At 40.1% G+C, this 20,574-nt stretch overlaps 1 protein-coding gene across 1 annotated transcript in view; it reads right to left on the bottom strand.

Moving 5' to 3' along the window:
* otog (otogelin) overlaps nt 1-11,624 on the bottom strand; it is an 83,644-nt gene extending 72,020 nt beyond the window's left edge. Inside the window, exons 1-8 of the mRNA XM_039796196.1 lie at nt 10,567-11,624; nt 8,019-8,120; nt 6,298-6,455; nt 4,772-4,893; nt 3,987-4,195; nt 1,695-1,825; nt 1,488-1,594; nt 205-314 (exon numbers count right to left, since the gene is read on the bottom strand). Of these exons, the coding sequence (XP_039652130.1) occupies nt 205-314; nt 1,488-1,594; nt 1,695-1,825; nt 3,987-4,195; nt 4,772-4,893; nt 6,298-6,455; nt 8,019-8,120; nt 10,567-10,708 (1,081 nt within the window). The 5' untranslated portion in view covers nt 10,709-11,624. The remainder of the gene's footprint in view (nt 1-204; nt 315-1,487; nt 1,595-1,694; nt 1,826-3,986; nt 4,196-4,771; nt 4,894-6,297; nt 6,456-8,018; nt 8,121-10,566) is intronic.
* Nucleotides 11,625-20,574: the final 8,950 nt, after the last annotated feature.

Raw genomic sequence — 20,574 nt, 5'->3', positions numbered from 1 at the left:
ACATTAGTTAGCTAGCCATTGTATTCTATTTTAATTGAGTATCCTCTACACTGGATAACGTTAGTCCAGCCAAGCAATACACCAGCTGAATTCCCTGATCTGCACACCATCAACCTATGAAAAGTTCACTGCATTCACCAAAGAAAAATGCAGCTTTTACGGTCCTCTGTGGCTCACAGTTTAAAACACCTGGAAAAAACGTACCACACTGAGGAATGTGCTGCCTCCAGTCATGCAGTGGGTGGTCAGCGTGGGCACAGGCCCGGGCGTACTCGCTCAACACCTGGCATACCACATCACCGTTGGGACCCGACCTTCAACAGAGAAACAGACAGAGAAGGACTCTTTGAAAGGAGCCAGGAAAGTTGTGGCCAAAGGATCCAGGTACGCTTAACTAATCAGACTGTGTACAGCTCAAACAAATAACTACTCACCAGCTGTGTCTCCCTCATAGTTAATAAATGAGTAAATTGTCCAACTAGGCTTTAAATTGGAAGCTGCAGTTTGTCGTGGCTGTATCAATCATCTGATAAGGTACATTTGTGTCCGATCACGGTAAACAGTTTTGTCTTTATCGCCAGTCTCTGTTTCACATTACTATGAGTTAACAGTAACAGACTTCCATGGCTAATGTTACTCACAGAAGGAAGATCAGACCTGAACAACCAAAAGACACAAGGAAGCTGTTTGGGATCATTTTAAACCAGACAGTAACAAAAAGTGCTATGTGGACACTGTAATGTAAAAATCCAAGAATTCTCAGAATGCACCTCAAGTGGCTACACAAAGAAGAATGATGCCCAATACCACATACACAACATAACTGCAGCTGGAATTGGAGATTTTCAAAATACCAACTGCAGGATGTTATTTATGTTAAATTGGTTATTAAAGTACTTCTGTAAAAAAAAAAAAAAAAAGAAAAAAATGTTATTTGATTATACAAAACTGTATGTCAATTTTTTGAAGATAAAAATAAGACAATCCCAATAAAAATGGGTGTGGGCTATGCTGCTCCGAGCCAATGTCCTCAGTTCTGATCACAGGGTAGTGTACGTTGCTGTCTCCCATGGTGCATTTTAAAATACTGCTAGGAGGCACCAAAGTCAGAAATGTTTAAATCGTGCACCTAGAGGCTTTAAAAACTAACATGGAAATTGTCGGACAAGTAGATAACTCAACTGACGATAAAAATGAAATGCAGAAATAGTCAGTAAATTGAAAACGTGTGACTAAAATAACCTTGGGATTTAGACCTACAGTATGGGGTGGCCTGAGAAGTATGAGTACCATTCATTCTGCTGTAATTACTGCAAGACAAATTAATGGCATTCATCCACTGTTCATACAGCTTCTTGCACTACTGGATAAATGTTGCCTCTATCTGTTGAGTGTTGAGTGATTTTGGTGACACCCTGACGTTTCATCAAGGGCCACCATCGGGACGAAATGATCTGAATGGGCAGACCTGAATCTGGTCCACTTACATGCAGAGGTCGTTGGAGCAGCTGGCCATGTAGGACAGCGGGTTGACAAAGTCGTGGCAGCTCTGAAATGGCGGATCCAGCAGCATAGCGCACACCTCCTCCACTTTCTGCAGCCACAAAACACACAAAGACAGTTAACTCAGAACATATAAGCATAAACATTTGTCTGCAGCAAGGAATCCTACACTTTTTTATTGGACATCTCACCAGCAGGACATGAGCTTCGACTGCAGCACAGGGTGAAGAGAAGCCAGACAGCACCATGGGACATCGGGCCTCGTGTGGCTCCGTCTCCACCCAGCTATTCCCAAACATTTCTATTTCATGAGTCAGCACGCCTGGGAAAGACAGAAATAAAATAAATAAATTGTTTTAAAGGCATGGTTCTGCTGAAATGAAGTGAAGAGATCACAATTAAATTGCGTATACTTTTCATCACAGCTGACTTCTGTGAACATTTGCTTGTAAAGACTTAAGTGATACATTTATCTGACAGCTTTAGATATTTGACATACAAGACATATGATACATTTATAAAACATGACACTAATACATCCGAAATACAACAGTAAAATGTTAATTACACTTGAATGCATCAGTAATATTAACACAATGTAACAGAGATTTGAGAACCAAATTCTACTTCACAGAATCAATGTTTCCTTAGTGTCTGTCTTCTGCTTTTGATTTGCTCATAACTGTAATGGATAATCTTGCCACATCGAAGGTAGTCAATATCAAAATCGTAATATCGTAATGAGTATAAAGCTTATGCTTTTTAAAATGATGAACAGTATAAAATATATACCTCATATATATCATATACATAAAAGTATACATAATTTGTTTTGACAGAGCTTAAACAAAGTCACATGGTCCTATTGTTCTGCTTCCTGTTTTATTCCAAATATCATACGTTTATTTCGGTCATCGTCGCAAGGGTTCAACATTGGGCGGTTGATATTGTGTCGAAAAACTTGAAAAAAAAACTCAAAAGCATTGAAAAAAATTATCAAAAAAAGCAACAAATGTCTTAAAATGCGACAAAAACGTTGAAAGAAAAAATAATCAAAAAAGCGACAATTTAAAAAAAGAAATTCGGAAAACGCAAGAAAAACATTAAAAAGCAACAAAAACATTGAAAAAAGCTCAGTTTTGATTATATAGGGGTAAAGTCGCCTATTCATCGTCGTACCTGCTATACTGGGAATGAATGTGTTGCTTTTACTGAGCCCCTGAACACATCCTCAGATGGTTGCATTGATCAGATTACAATCTGTCTGGATGTGTGTACACCAGGATTTGGATGTGGTTAAGTGCTTACTGATTCTAATCTGATCCACCAAGATGTAGCCTAGGTTGATGAAGAGAACTTAAAGCTGAGCTGCTCTCACATTCACATTGTTACAACTGATAACTTGGCTAAGTGACTCTTGCTGCTTTTAAATTACTATATTTCAATATGAAGGAGGCTCTAACGGTGCTGGAATGCAACTTAGTACATTTACTCAAGTACTGTACTTAAGTACAAATTTGAGGTATTTTCACATTACTTGAGTATTTTCTTTTCATGCCTCGTTATACTTTTACTCCACTACATATCAGAGAAAAATGTTCAAATTTTTACTCCACTACATTTATCTGATATATATATATATATATATATTTTATTTTTATTTATTTTTATTTTTATATTCTTGTATTGGTAGCAAATTGGCCTATATGTTACTGGGAAAATCTGGCATACTATAACTAAAGACGTTTTGGCCCATTTTGGCATTTTTTTCCATTTATTTAATTTACTGTATTTATCATCTTTCATTTTGTTTTTTTCTTCTTTTTTGTAAAGAGTTGCTTGATGTTTTTGTCTGTACTGTGTTAAAAAAAAAAAACTTTGAAAACTGTCACAGGGGACATTTTTATACTTTAAATACTACTAAGTACATTTTTCTACTTATAGTTATACGTTAAATTGACTTAAGTAAAAGATCTGAATACTTTTTCCAACACTGGATATTGAAATGCTGTAATGAACTAAATTTAGCCCAATTTTAACTAGGGGTGGGGGAAAAAATCGATACAGCATAGTATCGCGATATTTTTCGTGGCAATAATGTATCGATACACAGATGCCAAGTATCAATCTTTTATGATATATGTGTTGGTCAGTCTGTCTGCTTGACAATCCCATTTTGCAGCAATAAAATTGAAGTGAGATGAACAAACAGAGAAATGTATCTTTTTTAGATAAAAAGATGTTGACAAAACTGTCCTTTCGGGACATCATTTTAAATTGGGAAAAATCTGAAGTTGGAAAAAAAGGTAATACATTGCAATATATCGCAGAATATTGCAATATGTTTAAAATCGCAATAATATCGTATCGTGACATAAGTATCGGGATGATATCGTATCGTGAGGCCTCTGGTGATTCCCACCCCTAATTTTAACCCTGTCATCTAGATTGCAAATAACCGCTAACAGACAAAATGATTGTACCATAACTGGTCTTCAGGTCGTCCTGGACGTCTGCGTTGAAGTTCCCACACAGGCCGCAGGTTCGGCCCACAAACTCGGGGCTGAGCTTGATGTAGACGGAGCCGCTGTGTCCCTCCCAGGCCAGCGTGAAGCCGTGCTGCTGCGTCACCAGAACATACTGAGAGATCTGCTCCAGCTGCAGGTCGTGGATGTGATTAGGCAGCTGCAAACTAAAGACAGAGACAGTGAATACGCCGCGAAATCAGACACAGTCCTCCCTTCTATACGACGCTCACACTGACTGGTATACAGCGTTAATCTTTCTACAGATTTATACAAATAAAATATAAAATTTAAATATACAAATACACCTTTAGAGCACATTTCATTCATTTCAAATAAAGCAAATAAGGAGCGAGCAGCCTTAGACAAACTGAAATAAATAATAAATCTCAGTCCTTGGGCCAGACCAGACATCAGTACCATCTGACTGGGCAAACTTTACCAATACTAAATTGTTTATAGGGTCAATCTGAGTAAATAAATATTTTTTGGACATGTTGTTATTTTCCACTATTATCACCTTTGCATAATTTCCAAGAAACACACAAACTGCCAATATCATATTAAAAGTGATGCAATCTTAAACCTAAGGCAACTAAGATACTTATAAAGGTTGTTTGTTCATCATATCAAAATATAGTCTAGGGATGTATAGCAATTTAAAAATCACAACTAGAATTTGCCCACCCAGATGGTACCGATACGTGAAGATGTTCAGTTGTGTCTTGTGCTACACTGCTGACCTTTGGCCCTTGAACGTCACGTTGGTGGCGTGCAGCCGAACTTCTCCGTCCCACGGGAGGAAGAGGCTGACAGATCGTTGGCAGGCGTAGGGGGCAGAGCTGCAGCCCGGGTCATTGTGGACCTGCAAACGTGGAAATAATATGATGAATAATAATATGCATTTCACATTTTAAGAGTTAATGCAGATTAATTTCAGTACATCATGAAGATTAACTTGCAAAGACTTGGTTCTGGATATTTTCATGAGATTTGTTGAAAAATGTAGAACAATGCCAGGTTTATCCTTTGGAAACCTTTTAACTGACTGATTGTTCTTCAGTTTTGGAGTTAAAGAGAGTTATGTTGACGGAGAGTTTTATTTTGATCATGTCAAGTCTGTGAAGACTTTCTTTGGACTTCAAACAGACCAGCAGATAATATACAATTTACAGTACAGCACAAATGAAGAAACAACGAACAATTTAAGCCCCAGCTCTCCCTAAAAGACTGGTTCAACCGCTGAAACTTGACCCTGAAAGTAACACGCATTCTTGAGCAAAGTGTGGGTTTGTCAAAGAAAATCTCATCTCCTTCTAACGTGCTCTTGTTGTTGGATTTGCAGCATTGCAGCTACAGTATATATTCTTTTTGTTGATGAGATGCTGCTTATCATAAATACATGTATTTATGTACAATCGGTAATCATAATGTGTTTGGATCTTTTCGTGTTCCCTGTTCGGTTTGGTTTTCCCATACACAGATATACAGTATCTGCTGCCTTTTCAGGGGAACAAAGTCCCGGTCTGTTGCAGATGCTTTCAAGGCATAGTGGATAATTGCAGTATTTAATGGTAATTGACTCTAATAACCAGATAGCTTTCACTAATCTTCAGAGCAAATCTTCTCCTCAGGCTGAGAGTGAACCTCGCAGGAGTCAGAAAGGAGAGTGTGTTTTAGAGCAGGACGCCACCGAGTCCAAACTTTCCTCGACTGGAAGCAGGCGTCGAACCGGAATCTTCTGGGCAGCTTCTTCTTGGCAGGATTTATTTTTTCTGTTGAGTCTGAACTAGTCTATATCGACAAGTTTTCACATCCGGGATTGTTCAGGTACAACCGGAAATTCCCCCGGATGTCCCTAATTTCGGACAGATGTCGCGTCACCTTCCTCTTTCTTTGTGTTGGCATTTTAAACTCTGGTGGATTTGTGAGGACTATGGTTAACTGCTCCTCAGATCTCTGCAGGGTAAATCCAGACAGCTAGCTAGACTATCTGTCCAATCGGAGTTTTCTGTTGCGCAACTAAAACAACTTTTGAACGAACACACGTTCCACCAAAACGAGTTCCTTCCCGAGGCTATTTGGCAGAGGCGCCGTTGCTCCGACCATCCCTTAACGCCGCCCAAGACGATTGTGATTGGTTTAAAGAAATGGCAATAAACAAGAGCACGTTTCGCTCCCATCCCGGAATGCTGTGTGGACTAGCCAGACCCTCCTCCGCAGCGCTGTGGAGGAAGGTCTGGCAATGAGAGACTAAATCTGAACTAACCTGGACGACGATGCTGGCCTGTGTGGTTTCCTCGCAGTCCTTCAGCAGAGTGTACGTGCATCGACCGGGGAAATGGTAGTAGAGGCCGTCAAAGGTCTCAAAGTTGTACTGACCCCACGCCCGACACGTCATCTCCCTCTCAAAGCCAGGATTCGGAACTGGGCGGGTGATTAGGGGGACAAAAGAAACGATTAGGCCTATACCCTTCACTTAAGTTCATGTCATGAACAATGTCAACTCATTTACTTACACACAGGAGTCATGTCACTTACATTAATGAATATATGTCTTAACAAATCGTTTTGATCCATGCATCTTTCAAAATGCTTCATTAATACATTATAGCCATTAAGGGGCAGAAGGAAACGCTGAAAAACTTTAAATATTAAAGCAGAAATATTGATTAATACAGCTTATCTGCCAATTGTTCTCAGTGTCTTGAAACAAGACAGAATGAGGCAGATTACTTCACTAACATTTTTTTAAAATGATAATGAAGTCGACTTGTATTGGAAACAGATGGAAGCATCTCACCCTGCTGGTAGTTGTGTCCTGTTGCACAAAAATATGACTTTAGATCGATCAAAATCACTTGTTAATAAGAATGAGATATTTATAGTGTGAAATATACGTTTGAGGTTGAGCAGTGATGAAAGGACTCAGATCTTTTATTTAACCCTTGTGTTGTCTTCCCGTCTACTATGCAACTTTGGGGTTTTTCTGGGTCAAAATTTTAAATTCACACATTTTTTTAGAACTTTTGTTGCGTTTCTTGACGTTTTTGAAGCTTTTCCCAAAGTTTTGGTCCCTTTTCAATGTTTTGGTCGGTTTTTTTTTTCTTTTTTTTTTTTTTTTGACTTTTTTGTCACTTTTTTCAACGTTCTTTCATCATTTTGTTTTTTCAAATGCTATAAATTTTAATAAAACACCCAAATTCAATGAAAGTAGTGAACTGATCATTTATTTGACTTGTGAAGAGCGTTGTATGGAACCATCCACTTATTATTATTTTTTTTTAATTTGGTTAAAAGAAACCCAAATTTCTGATTATAGAAACTTTTTGAAAATGGTTCAAATTCGACCCGAGGACAACAGGAGGGTTAAGTAAAAGTAGCAAAACCACGGTGTATAAATACTCTGTTACAAGAAAAAAAGTCCTGCATTCAAAATATTACTTGAATGAAAGTAGAAAAGTATTAGCATCAAAATATACTTAAAGTACCAAAATTAAAAGTACTCATTATGCACAATGGCCCATTACAGAATAATATACATTATTTAAGTGGATGTGTTCATCACTTGTTGTAATGTTGACGCTGGTAAAGGTGATCATTTTAATTACTCTACATACTGCTGAGTAGCTTAATCTATAATAATATATTATTATTTATTAGTTAATTTATATTTTGTATTAATAATCAGAATGTCTTTAGTTTAAAGGAACAATCAAAATGAACAACTCTACTTTTTTATATTTGGCCTCATTATAAGTCATAAAAGAGCTAAATGTGTTTCACACAAACCCCACACATTGTTCATATTTGCAGTATGCCAAAATGAAATAAACTAAAAAGACTTAACAGTAATTTATTTTATATAGTTTAATCACCACCATTTAATGTTGTGAAAATAAGCCTTAATTCTGTAGTTCTTATAATGTTATAATGGTTGATGATGATAGTTTTTCTCATTTCAAACATTTATGTACTCCAATGGTTTACCTGTCTGACATCTGTGTCCAGTAGCCTGATACAAGCTGCAGTCACACGACCCCGGCTGAACGCACTGCCCTCCGTTCAGACATGGAAACACACATGGCCCTGCTGACAGGAAACAGTTAAACATAAGGCACGAAATTACGTTTGGTAACTTTTCAGTGAAAATCAGCAGCAATAAGGAACAAGGTAAAAACAAGATAAGAAACGAGAGCAAGATTAAAACAACATAATAACAGGGTAATGCATAATAAGCTAGGTGTGTATAATGAAGTGTTGGAGTGCTTTAGCAGCAGCTAAGATGGGGTGGGGGGGGGTGGGGAGGGTGGGGGTTCCTGCTCATCTAACTCAGAACAGTGACCAATGAATAATTTTCAAGGTGTTTCACTACAAATTTCACCTGAATCTTACCTGACATCAATCTTACCTGACTTAACATTATAAAAAAAAAAAAAAAACAGTAAAATTGATTAAATGTGTGATGGATTTCTGGTTTCTAATCATTATATTAGTATTAGTATTTCACAGGTAAATAGTAGGGAAGAATAGACAGGATTGTACATTTATAGAGCAGAAATACCGTATGTTTCTTTCATGTCAACCGCCGCTAAATTGTCTCAGTATATCCACGCTAAGAACCACGGAAACAGACGACAAACTATGCGTATCTGCAGGCCTCGGCTTTAAGGAGAAGTCGCCATCTGTCAGCGCTCATGTGGAGTTGATGGGGCCCCCGACAAATGTTCCAGTCACTGAACACACCACCAAAGAACGATGGCTCCTCATCCTGCAGTAACGCCATCTGCTCGGTGGGCTTACAGCTGTCTGTTCAGCCAGCCACGTCCCACGCAAGTAGGTACCATACAGGGGTTTGTTGGGGATGGAGGGGGGCGGAGGGGGTCGAATAATCAGATAAAAGCTACTTTCCTTTTGTTCACGCTGCGATGGGGAAGTAAAACAGAAGGATCACTTGTTGCTCTGTTTAAAGCAGCATTACACAACTTGTTGGCGCTCCAAAAAATTTTATCAGGAGGTTTGAAATATGTGGACCTCTTTAGCCAGAACGCCTGTCAGAACAGATAAAACTGCTGATGTTGTGAGGGTTTCAGGACACAGGACTCCTTCACCTGTTGGTGTTTAGTGCAGCCCAATCACCCATTACGTTAGTATGACATGATTCTGCAACAGACAGTTTATGCCAAATATTCATTGCTAATGCAGGTAATAGTGTGCAGCTTATGTGGCATGTTGACAAGTAAAGGTGTGAAGGTCTCTTGGCGGACAGGTTTCATATTGTTAGACTGGTGGAGAATCATATCTCAGATCAACAATTCACACTTTCTTCTACTTTGCCATCAAGAGCTAGATGAGAGATCAATATCACTCTCATGTCTGTGCGCTAGGTCTGGAGCTGGCTATTAGCTTAGCTTAGAATAACTAAGGAAGTGTTTCTTCGTGACCAGCAGGAACAGGCGCAGTTGTTTTAATTGTTATTTTTTAGATTTCAATTGGTAATGAGATTAAACAAATGAAACAGCTTTAGATACAGTATCTCACAAAAGTGAGTACACCCCTCACATTTTAGTAAATGTAGTAAAAAAAAATGGCCTTTGGAATTAAAATAGCCCCCCCACCCCACATCATCACATACCCTTCACCATACCTAGAGATTGGCATGGTTTTATGTTGGTTAGCCTAATAGCTGGTTTGATTTGCATTGAGAGATGATTTTATGGAAAGTACCCCATGCCAATCTGTAGGTATGGTGAAGGGTATGCGATGGTGTGGGGCTATTTTAATTCCAAAGGCCAAGGGAACTTTATCAGGATGCATAGTATCCTGGATCCATGAAATAACTGGCCTTTAAAAATAAACATCTGCCTGCCTCTATGGGAATTTAACATAGGGGTGTACTCACTTTTGTTGCCAGCGGTTTAGACATTAATGGCTGTGTGTTGAGTTATTTTGAGGGGACAGCACATTTACACTGTTATACAAGCTGTATACTTAATACTTTACATTGTAGCAAAGTGTAATTTCTTCAGTGTTGTCCCATTAAAAGATATAATGAAATATTTACTTAAATGTGAGGTGAGATACTGTATGTTGGTATTATGTTTCTATCCTTGGACCTGGTTTCAGTCTTTAAATTCAGCTAAGCTAGTGGTATCTTTCTGTCCATCTGACTCCCAGCAAGAAAGCAAATAAGCATATTTCTCAAAATGTCAGACTATTCTGTTAAAGCCACATGTGCAGGGTTTAAAAATGTCAGATGTTGGTGTCCTCAAATGGTAGTCTCATAAGGGACAGTAAAACCAATACCTCCTCCCCACAGAACTGAAGTGGGCGCTAAATTACAAATCCTATGGAGAATACATGACCTGCCCTACTCTGCCTCTGATTGGCTAGTACGCGCTGCCTTCGTTGGTTGGGTTGGTTAGGTTTAGGTCAAAGGAGTGGGATTGGTTAGCGTTAGGGTAAGAATATCAGGATAAGCCAATCAGAGACAGAGTGGGGCTGGTCCTGGCTTCGCCATAAACCTTTATAAACATACCTTGAATCCTACGAATCGATGACCTTAGGGCTTCCTTCGCCTGCCTGGCGAGCAGTGAAATGTTAACTGGACGCTCTTCTCCGCTGACTGTGTTACCTGGTGAACCGGATGGTGATTGGTTTGATGGCGCTGAGCTGGTCATGGATTGGTTGTGTGATGTTAAGCTGGATGATATGTGCTGTGATGTTTTTGAGCTGTGTATGGATTGGTTTGCTGCTATCAAAGGGATTGGTGATTGATTGGAAGACGTTGCAGTGAGCAGTGGTGTTTGGCTGGATAATGATTGGCTAGGTTCGGTAGTACTGCCTGCTGAATGGTCAGATAAGGTCTTGGCTAGTGCATTGATGTCTGGTGATTGGCTGGCTGGCACTGTCTTGGTTGGTGATTGGCTGGTTTGTGTTGTACTGCCTAATGATTTTCTGACTGATGCTGTGCTAGTTGGTGATTGGCTAGCTGGTGCTGTTTTTGTTGGTGGCTGGCTGGTTTGTGTTGTGCTGCCTGGTAATTGGATGGTTTGTGTTGAGTTGCCTAGTGATTGGCTGGGTGATACTGTAGTGGTTGGTGATTGGCTGGTTTGTGTTGTGGTGATTGGTGATTCGCTGACTGGTACTGTTTTTGTTGGTGATTGGCTGGTTTGTGTTGTGGTGCCTGATGATTTGTTGGCTGATGTTGTGCTGGTTGGTGATTGGCTGGTTTGTGTTGTGGTGGTTGGTGGTTCGCTGGCTGATGCTGTGCTAGCTGGGGTTTGCCTGGTTTGAGTTGTGCTGCCTGATGATTGGCTGGCTGATGTTGTGCTGGTTGGTGATTGGCTGGTTTGTGTTGTGGTGGTTGGTGGTTCGCTGGCTGATGCTGTGCTAGCTGTGGTTTGCCTGGTTTGAGTTGTGCTGCCTGATGATTGGCTGGCTGATGTTGTGCTGGTTGGTGATTGGCTGGTTTGTGTTGTGGTGGTTGGTGATTCGCTGGCTGATGCTGTGCTAGCTGGGGTTTGGCTGGTTTGGGTTGTGCTGCCTGATGATTGGCTGGCTGATGTTGTGCTGGTTGGTGATTGGCTGGTTTGGGTTGTGTTGCCTAATGATTGGCTGGCTGATGTTGTGCTGGTTGGTGATTGGCTGGTTTGTGTTGTGCTGCCTGATGATTGGCTGGCTGATGTTGTGCTGGTTGGTGATTGGCTGGTTTGTGTTGTGGTGGTTGGTGATTCGCTGGCTGATGCTGTGCTAGCTGGGGTTTGGCTGGTTTGGGTTGTGCTGCCTGATGATTGGCTGGCTGATGTTGTGCTGGTTGGTGATTGGCTGGTTTGGGTTGTGCTGGCTGATGTTGTGCTGGTTGGTGATTGGCTGGTTTGGGTTGTGCTGCCTAATGATTGGCTGGCTGATGTTGTGCTGGTTGGTGATTGGCTGGTTTGTGTTGTGGTGGTTGGTGGTTCGCTGGCTGATGCTGTGCTAGCTGGGGTTTGGCTGGTTTGTGCTGTGGTGGTTGGCGATTGGCTGGATGGTGCTGTGGTTGCAGATGATTGGTCAGAGTTGAGGGTCCATGAGAAGGTTGGTGTACTCTCCCTGCTTGAGGACATCAGGTTGGACGTCAGGTTGGACGTCAGGTTGGACGTCAGGTTGGACGCAGCGGTCTGGCTGACCAGCGAATGACTGGAGGAAGACGTGTTGGTTTCTAACGCAGCAGCTGCTGGCTGGACGTCCTTCAAGGAGAGAAACTGTATCAACAGGTATTTCATGCAACAGTTGCAACCATTCAGCCATAACCTGATCCTACCTAACAATGTTTCAGAGCCTCTTCCAACCAAATATATTAAAATCTGATCATTTTCATATTGCACTGTTTGGCAAAGAAAGCAAGGGCCCAATTTCCGCCTTGTCCTCGCAACGCAGTCTGATTCTTTTAATTAATTCCAAGAGTTTAATATAAAATCAAGCAAATCCGAAAAACAAGCTCAGCTCTCGGATGACGGATTAATAAAGATTTGATTAAAATGTAAGACACCCAAAGCTTTTACAATTCTAGGTTTTGTTGGGGCACAAATTCCTCCCAGAATTACGCTGGTTGTTGCCAAACCAGAGTCCATACTGGTGAGGATAGAGCCGAGGCAGCGCTGGGAAAAGAAGAGACTTGAGAGAAAAGAGCTGTCATCCACCCTTCATTAACGACTCCTCTGTGACTTCCAACCCAGCTTTCCCATCCCAATCTCTCCTCCACCAGCAACCACCTCTCCCCCTTGTGTTTCCCCCATTTTGTATGGTTTTTGTTGTATGAGATATGCAGCGAGAGGATGTTTATCAAGTAGTTTGCTAAAACTAAAATGTGAATTCTCCCTTAGTTTTCCATGCTAGATTTTGAAAGATGCCTCAGAATAAAACTACTGAATATCTGGAATATTGTGGCGTGAGAATTATCAGATTTTGGCGTGAAAATGATCAGATCTTGCCGGTCAGATGTTGAACAGAAAATTTAAACAACAGCTGTGGTTTAAAAAAAAATACTGGCATTCAGAAACCATCGGTCAAACGTTTCTACGCTTAGAGCCTCAACGGATACCTGAGCTCTCAAACTAAGGCTTTCATCTGAAAGAGCACGAACAAAGAGTGAAAGGTAGGGGGGCATGAGGGGTGTGTAACGATGAATTATTAATCACTGATTAGTATCAGAAGATATTGATACTGAGCAGGTCAAACACAAATGCAGAGTATCTATCTATCTATCCATCCATCCATCCATCTATCTATCTAGCTATCTAGCTATCTAGCTGTCTGTCTGTCTATCTATCTATCTATCTATATATCTGTCTAAAAGATAGATCAGCTCTCTAAACCTGTGACCTGTGCTACTAATTGCTTTGTTCGTTTACTAACCCCCCATAGTTTGGACCGGATTCTCACGCCTGTCTGAGCCAAAGGGAAGCCGGACAAAAGCAGCGACCACATTCAGGCTGATGGAGGCTCCGATAGCGAAAGAGCGAGACAACAGACCGGCTACTGTATATTCCTGCTGGGACTCCCTAACATGTCTGTTTCTGAGTAACAAATGTCACTGTGGAGCAGTTTAACTTTTGCGTGCTGAAGTGCGCATCGGTAGGGAACAATACAGCGCATTTTCAGTTCATCTCGTGACGTGTCACCTTCAGTGTCAACCTGATCTTAAGTGTACTTTGTACTTTTCTTTGTGCAGGAATACATGTATTTTAAAGACGCTTAACGTGTATGTTTGTTTGGCTGTTTGGACTCAACCAGCGCAAGTTCTTACAATGAGAATAACTCTAAAATACCACAATAAAACCACTTAAAAATTACTGTCAGTGACAAGACATTTTTGGTGTTGAATTAAAATCAATTTGTAGTAATCTTTAAAATAATGGCTGCCACTTTTTTAAATCTATGATACAAAAATGCTGACAATCGGAATTTATAACTAGAACATCCCACATAAAATAGCCTATCTAGTGTTTATTTATATATTTACATCCTTGTGTATATTTAAATTGTATAATTTACTCATATGCATACATTGTCTGTGAATCTACATCTGTAAGCAAGTAGAGAAAATATGGGCAGTTTATTCTGGATATAAAAGGCTGGGATAAAAGCCCTTCAAGGTGATGGTTTGTTCTTGTCTTTTCTCGGGCCCTGTGTTTTGGTGTGAGCGTTGCAGATTTTTCGGGGATCTCTGGCTGTGTGTTTGCCGCCTGAAGCAGCTCCATCAGCATCAATGATCAATGCGGCTGCCTACCTGCCCTCCCTGGGAAGCGGTGTCCCATTTCTGCTGCTTTATCCTGCTGCTCCCGCTGCTGGGACAGAAAGAACAAGGAGAGGTTTGTTCCCGCTGCAGCTTTCCCCCTGACACCACAAACCCACCACCAACCGGGAACCAATCAAACCACCAAAAAAACCAAACAATCCCAAGAAAAAAAATAAAAAACTACAGATCAATCAATCAAACGACCACAGCTTGCTCCACAAAATACTACTGACAAAGGGCCAGCTAAAAGTTTAACTAGGGCTGCAACAAGTCAGTTTGTTCCGTGGATCGTTTTCTCAATCAATTCATTGATCGGTTGGTCTATAAAATGCAAATCCCAAGTTCACATATTTAGTTATAGTTAGTGAAAGGATATTCAATAAAGTATCACAGATGACTAAAATTTTAAAATAATCAAGTCTTCTTTCACTTTACTTTTAAAGAGGATTAAAAAAATACGCAAAAATCCTATTTGAGAAGCAAACAACCAATGAATTTCTGTCAATTTTGCCAGCTAAGAAATCACTTGAACGAAGGAATTGATTATCAAAATAGTTTCCGATTAATGTTCTGTCATCGACTGATTGATGAATCGGCCAATGATTTCAGCCCTAGCTCCAACAATGATATGCTTAGGATATTTTATTATTACTTTAAATTAGTATAAATTATAAATTATGGGAATAAAACACATAATACCCCAAAAAAAAAAAAATATATATATATATATATATATATATATAACATACAATGTATACTGTAGCCTATATACTGTATGCTATAATGCACCAAACTAAAAACATTTTAAATGATAAAATAATACAATGAAAATATGAAGTAAATATAAATATATGACTCACTTATTAAATTCATTCCAGTTAGAAAGGTTCACTCTCTCAACACCCCAGGACAGATGCGCTGAAATCAAGGAAAAATAAATAGTTAAATAAAATAAATAATAAGTGAGAAAGTCAGTGTGACTCCGACAAAATGAGATCAACTGAACTCAACTGAACGGTTAATCCAGATTAAGACAAGTGAGAACAGTTCGGACACTGCTGAGCTGCTACACAAAGCACACGTGGGAAGTCAATTTCATTTCCTATTGTATGATAAACACTCTTATAACAAGAACTGGGGGAAAAAAAACACAACATTTGAGAGTTTGTTCTGTATGTTCCCCTTTCATTCAGAAATCACACTCCATCGCATGTGCTGTGCTGTGCTGTATAAAACACACGCAGCTCGGAGTCGCGTGTCTGGATGACTCACCTTGATAAATTAGGATAAAATACAAAGATAGTGAGCGAAAAAGCCTTTTCCAGCTACGTCTTAAATAGGGATCCATTCGTGTTTCGCGGATCCGCAGTCAGTCGGGTTTGGACAGCATCACCTGGTGAAAAGCCTCCGGCTGGACTCCCGCTGCTCCCTGCGCTGCTCCATCCGGATCATCCCCGAGCGAGCCGCCGCGCGCCTCAAGAACCGCTGCACCTGCTCATTAGCATAAAATATGCGCAGGTGGGCGGGGCCGAGCCGGGGAGCCAAACACATGCACGGGAGCTCTCTGTCATGCTGTCTATAAGAATATCGAAAAAAATCTATAAGAGTAAAAACGCTTCTTTCTGCAAATTCAGTTTCATTTGACATGATTCACAATTCAGTTAAATAGATGTCAGATTAGGGCTGGGCAATATGGAGAAAATCAAATATCACGATATTTTTGACCAAATACCTCGATATCGATACGTTTTGTAGTGTTGACTATTGGTGCTTTCACAAAATATTTATACAATGAGATTTTAGATAAATAATCATCAGTAATGTGGATATAACGACTAAGTGGGTAAAGGCAAATAACAGAACAACTAGAACAGTCTGGTAAGTTCAGAAACTGACATCACTTTACTGTAATGCAGCCTTTAAAACCAGGAAAAGACTTATGCCACATTACAATATCACGATATCCAAAATCTAAGACGATATCTAGTCTCATATCACGATATCGATATAATATTGATATATTGCCCAGCTCTATGTCAAATATAACTAACAAAACACCAAACCCAGTGAGAAGGCTAGAAATATGAATGATTGACACATTTACTATTTTATCTTTTTGTAATGTAATTTATGTAAATGTTTTTTAATGCTTAATGTTTATTTATTATGTATTTATCTATTGTACTTTGCAAGCTTTGGTTACTATTTATGTTACTATTTATTGGTAACTATTTACTATTTGTCTATATGGAACCGTGTGTGTGTGTGTGTGTGTGTGTGTGCGTGTGTGTGTGTGTTAGATTATGCTGTGTTCGTGGTACTGTACATGCACTGATGCTCAACACAAATTAAGTTCCTAACGGATAAATAAAGTTCTTTGAATTGAATTGAAGGCTAGAATCCCAGTCTGCTATTATAAGTCTAAATCAAACCTTTATGATTTATGAAGTTTTCTGATCGAATCCCATTTCCTGCATTTTTACATAAATTTAGGGACTATGGTGATACAAAACCCAGAAAGTAATTAAGACGATCGTAGTCTAATATCCACAACGTTCCACTTCCTGGATTGCTCCGTTGCCGACGAAACTTTCGACAGATTTCGCTCATTTAGGCCGGATAACCGTTGCCTTCCGCTTCCTTCGTGTTGGCGTTCTAACCTCCGGTGGATTTGTGAGGACTATGGTTAACTGCTCCTCAGATCTCTGCAGGGTAAATCCAGACAGCTAGCTAGACTATCTGTCCAATCGGAGTTTTTGAACCTCCACACGTTACACCAAAACAAGTTCCTCCCAGAGGCTATTTTGCAGAGGCAACGTTGCTCTGTACGGCGCTTAGCGCCGCCCAAGACAATTGTGATTGGTTTAAAGACAGGCCAATAAACCAGAGGACGTTTTTCTCCCATCCCGGAATGCTGTGTGGACTCGCCAGACCCTCCTCCACGGTGCTGTGGAGGAAGGTCGGGCAACGCAAGACTAAGTTGATCATAATGATAAATTCTTCCAGAAAGAATAGTACTAAACTATGTATAAGAAAAAGATGTCTTACTTTCTTTATTGTGTAAAATAGGGTCCGATCACAGAGAATTATAAATAAAATATCGAAAGTGTGTGTGTGTCGGGGGGAGCAAACTGGATTTTTAAAAGTGGGGGGTACATGTCCCCCCTGTCCCCTGTGGAAATGACGCCCTACCTCCCACAAGCCATCTGTGACAGACTTTCTCCCCACATTGAAATGGCGTCTAAAACCTACCTCTTCAAACTGGCATACTCACACTTCAACTGGATAGGATTTGTCTGTTGTGTTGTTTATTGTTTTGTAGTTCTGTGCGGTCTTTGTTGTGCATCTGTTTTTGTCTTTTACTATGGGTTCATGTAAGGCACATGTGTCAAACTCAAGGCCCGCGGGCCAAATCCGGCCCGTTGCAGATTTAGATCCGGCCCGTATATAAATTTGGGTTCACAATACATTTTGGCCCGCCTAGTTGTGTGCCAAACCAAAACCACAGGAAAGTGTTTTAAACTGCAATTATGTGACATTAAAAGCGGAATTTGGGCAGATTTGTCGACTCTGAGACTCAGAAATTCCCCCAGAAGCAGAGAGAGAGTTTTCATATTCAGGCTGTGAAACAGGTTGTTGTTAAAGGGATACGCCACCGTTTGTTGAAATAAGTCTTATCACGGTCTCCCCTAGCTCTAGATAGGTGGGCCAACACATTTTTTGTGCATGCATCGTTTTAGTCCGATGCAACACCAGCAGCGCCGCCACTAGTTAGCTTAGCGTAGTGAATGGAATCCTATGTTGCCGGTTAGCATGTTGTGAGTAAAAGTGAGCCGACAAAAGACAAAAAAAACAACCTAATTACTTGCACTGAGACAAAAAATGCATTGGCCCACCTATCTACAGCCAGGGTAGACCGTGATAAGCCCTATTTCAACAAAAGGTGGCGTATTCCTTTAAAAGAAAATTACCATAGTTTTTGCTTGATTTGCTAAATTCTACGATGGCTAAGGAACTCTTTTGATTACTTTTTTACGGCTTCATGTTAACAAAAATTCGACAAAAAGCGTACAAAAATGTCGGAAAAAGCAACACATTTTCAAAAAGGTGACAAATGTCTGAGAAAGCCACAAAAAAGACGGAACAAAAAAACGACAAAAATGAGGAAAAAAGGTACCAAAATGTAAAAAAATAATGTAACATGCAGTAACAAAAGCACGTCAATAACCTCTCCATGTCTGGCCCTTGGTGTGATTCTCTTTTCCAGTGTGGCCCTTAGTGAAAATGAGTTTGACACCCCTGATGTAAGATGTCCTTCAGTATCAAGAAAGGCGCCTGTGAATACAATGTATTATTATTATTATAAGATATACACCCAGAGTTGTGTTTATAGCGCCACCAGACAGGTTTAAATGGATTTACAGAGAACAAGAGCCATGTGAACAGTGCCCCTTTGTGGTCCACTGTTAGTGGAGCATCACAGCAGCCAGTGGAGGGAATGGAAATAATCGTGCAAAATGAAAATTTGTTTAAAAAAAATAAGTTTCCGGGTAAAAATTGATTATTGATTATTCCTGAGCAGAATATCTGGTTCAGAAGTGGTGAATAAACTGAAACAAACAAAAAGTTTTTTACTCAATTAAATGATAATTTGTGAAAAAACAAAAAAAATGTAATAAGTCTAATACAAACACTCTCACTCTGGACTTACCCTGCACCTTTTATTTGTCTGATACATTACTGCACCATACAACTTTACAGTATACTTTGCTACTATATTTTTGCCTCATTTGCATGTCCACCTCACCAGGTTTTACTTGTCTACCACTGCACGGCACAGCATTACACACAAACATTACGCCACTTATTTTAAGTTATTGTTAAGTAGATTTTTGCTCTAAGCTGCTGTGACGGTATAATTCCCAGCTGAGATTAATACTGCATCTACAAGCACGGTGCATTTGCATCACGTTAGAAATTAAATTGAGCTGAATAAAAAAAAAAATCTACAATGCAGGAAAAAAACTACAAACATTAAAAAAGACTTAAATGTGGTTGCTCGTCTGACTTTCCCTCTACCGCCACCTGAAAGCTAAAATATCAACTCTTCACGCAGACGTATGTGGAATTTGTTCAGTGATCAAACCTGATGATCTCTCGATAAATCCTTTCGATTTTTAAAGATCATTTTAGTCCCAGTTTATATGTTGTTTATTAAATCCAACATTTAAAACTGGGGCCATTAGGGTTCAAATAATTAAGGGAGCATTTCTCCAAAAACAGGCTGTTTGGAAGTGAACCCCTTTGTGTTGGATGGCCTCTCGTCTGGTTGCTGTTTCGGGACCGTGGCGACCTGATCTGAACCTGAACACACAACCTCCTAACACCCGACAGGAAACACACACCTTTAATATTGCTGCTGGTGACCCCAGGGTCACCAGCTGCTCAGACGAGTATTAGCATGTGAAATTCGAATTTTTTCAGCAGAGGAAATGTTTCCCTGTCTGGGTAAAAAAAGGCCTTTGACTGACTGGAGCCCTCAGAGACCCCAACAGGCTTTGTGTCGCCCAGCCAGGCGGTGTCTGCTTTCATAAATGGAAACGGGACCAGGAGAGAAAGAGCGAAAGAAAGAGAGAACAGGGGACAGAGTGAAACTGGGTTTTAAGAAGCAACATTTTTTTTTTTTTTAAATGGAGTCATTTCGAAATTTGTTTGTGCGATTAGTCTCTTAAATCTCACACGCTCCTACCCTACAGCTGCTTAAGCAACCTAAGTACCTCCTGAAACATACAAGGCGTTTGCCCCATCTACACACACACACACACACACACACACACACACACACACACACACACACACACACACACACACACACACACACACACACACACACACACACACACACACACCTGGCGCCTCCTTTGTGCCCTGCAGACTGCTCATTAGAAGGTCCCATGAAATGACAGATTGTTTCCTAGAGATTTACTGTAAGTCTTTCTGTCGTGGCAGGAGATGAAGAATACATCTGATGTTATTTTTATCTCATTACTTCCTCACTTCTCTCACCCGTTTGCGCCACTCGGTCCCAGACTCTTTAGAAGATGTAAATCTTCAACCCGAGTCCAGCTCTAGCTCCTCTGTAAGGCCGTACTTGATGCCCATAACATTTCTAATGTTTAAACGAAAAAAATGTAATGTCCGCAACACTGCTTTAAACTCCTAAATTTAATATAAATGCAACGTTTCGACCCTAGGTCGAAACGTTGC

This window comes from Perca fluviatilis, chromosome 3 (genome assembly GCF_010015445.1).
Source record: "Perca fluviatilis chromosome 3, GENO_Pfluv_1.0, whole genome shotgun sequence".
Classification (NCBI taxonomy): domain Eukaryota; kingdom Metazoa; phylum Chordata; class Actinopteri; order Perciformes; family Percidae; genus Perca; species Perca fluviatilis.
This window is presented reverse-complemented; position numbering and strand designations above follow the sequence as displayed.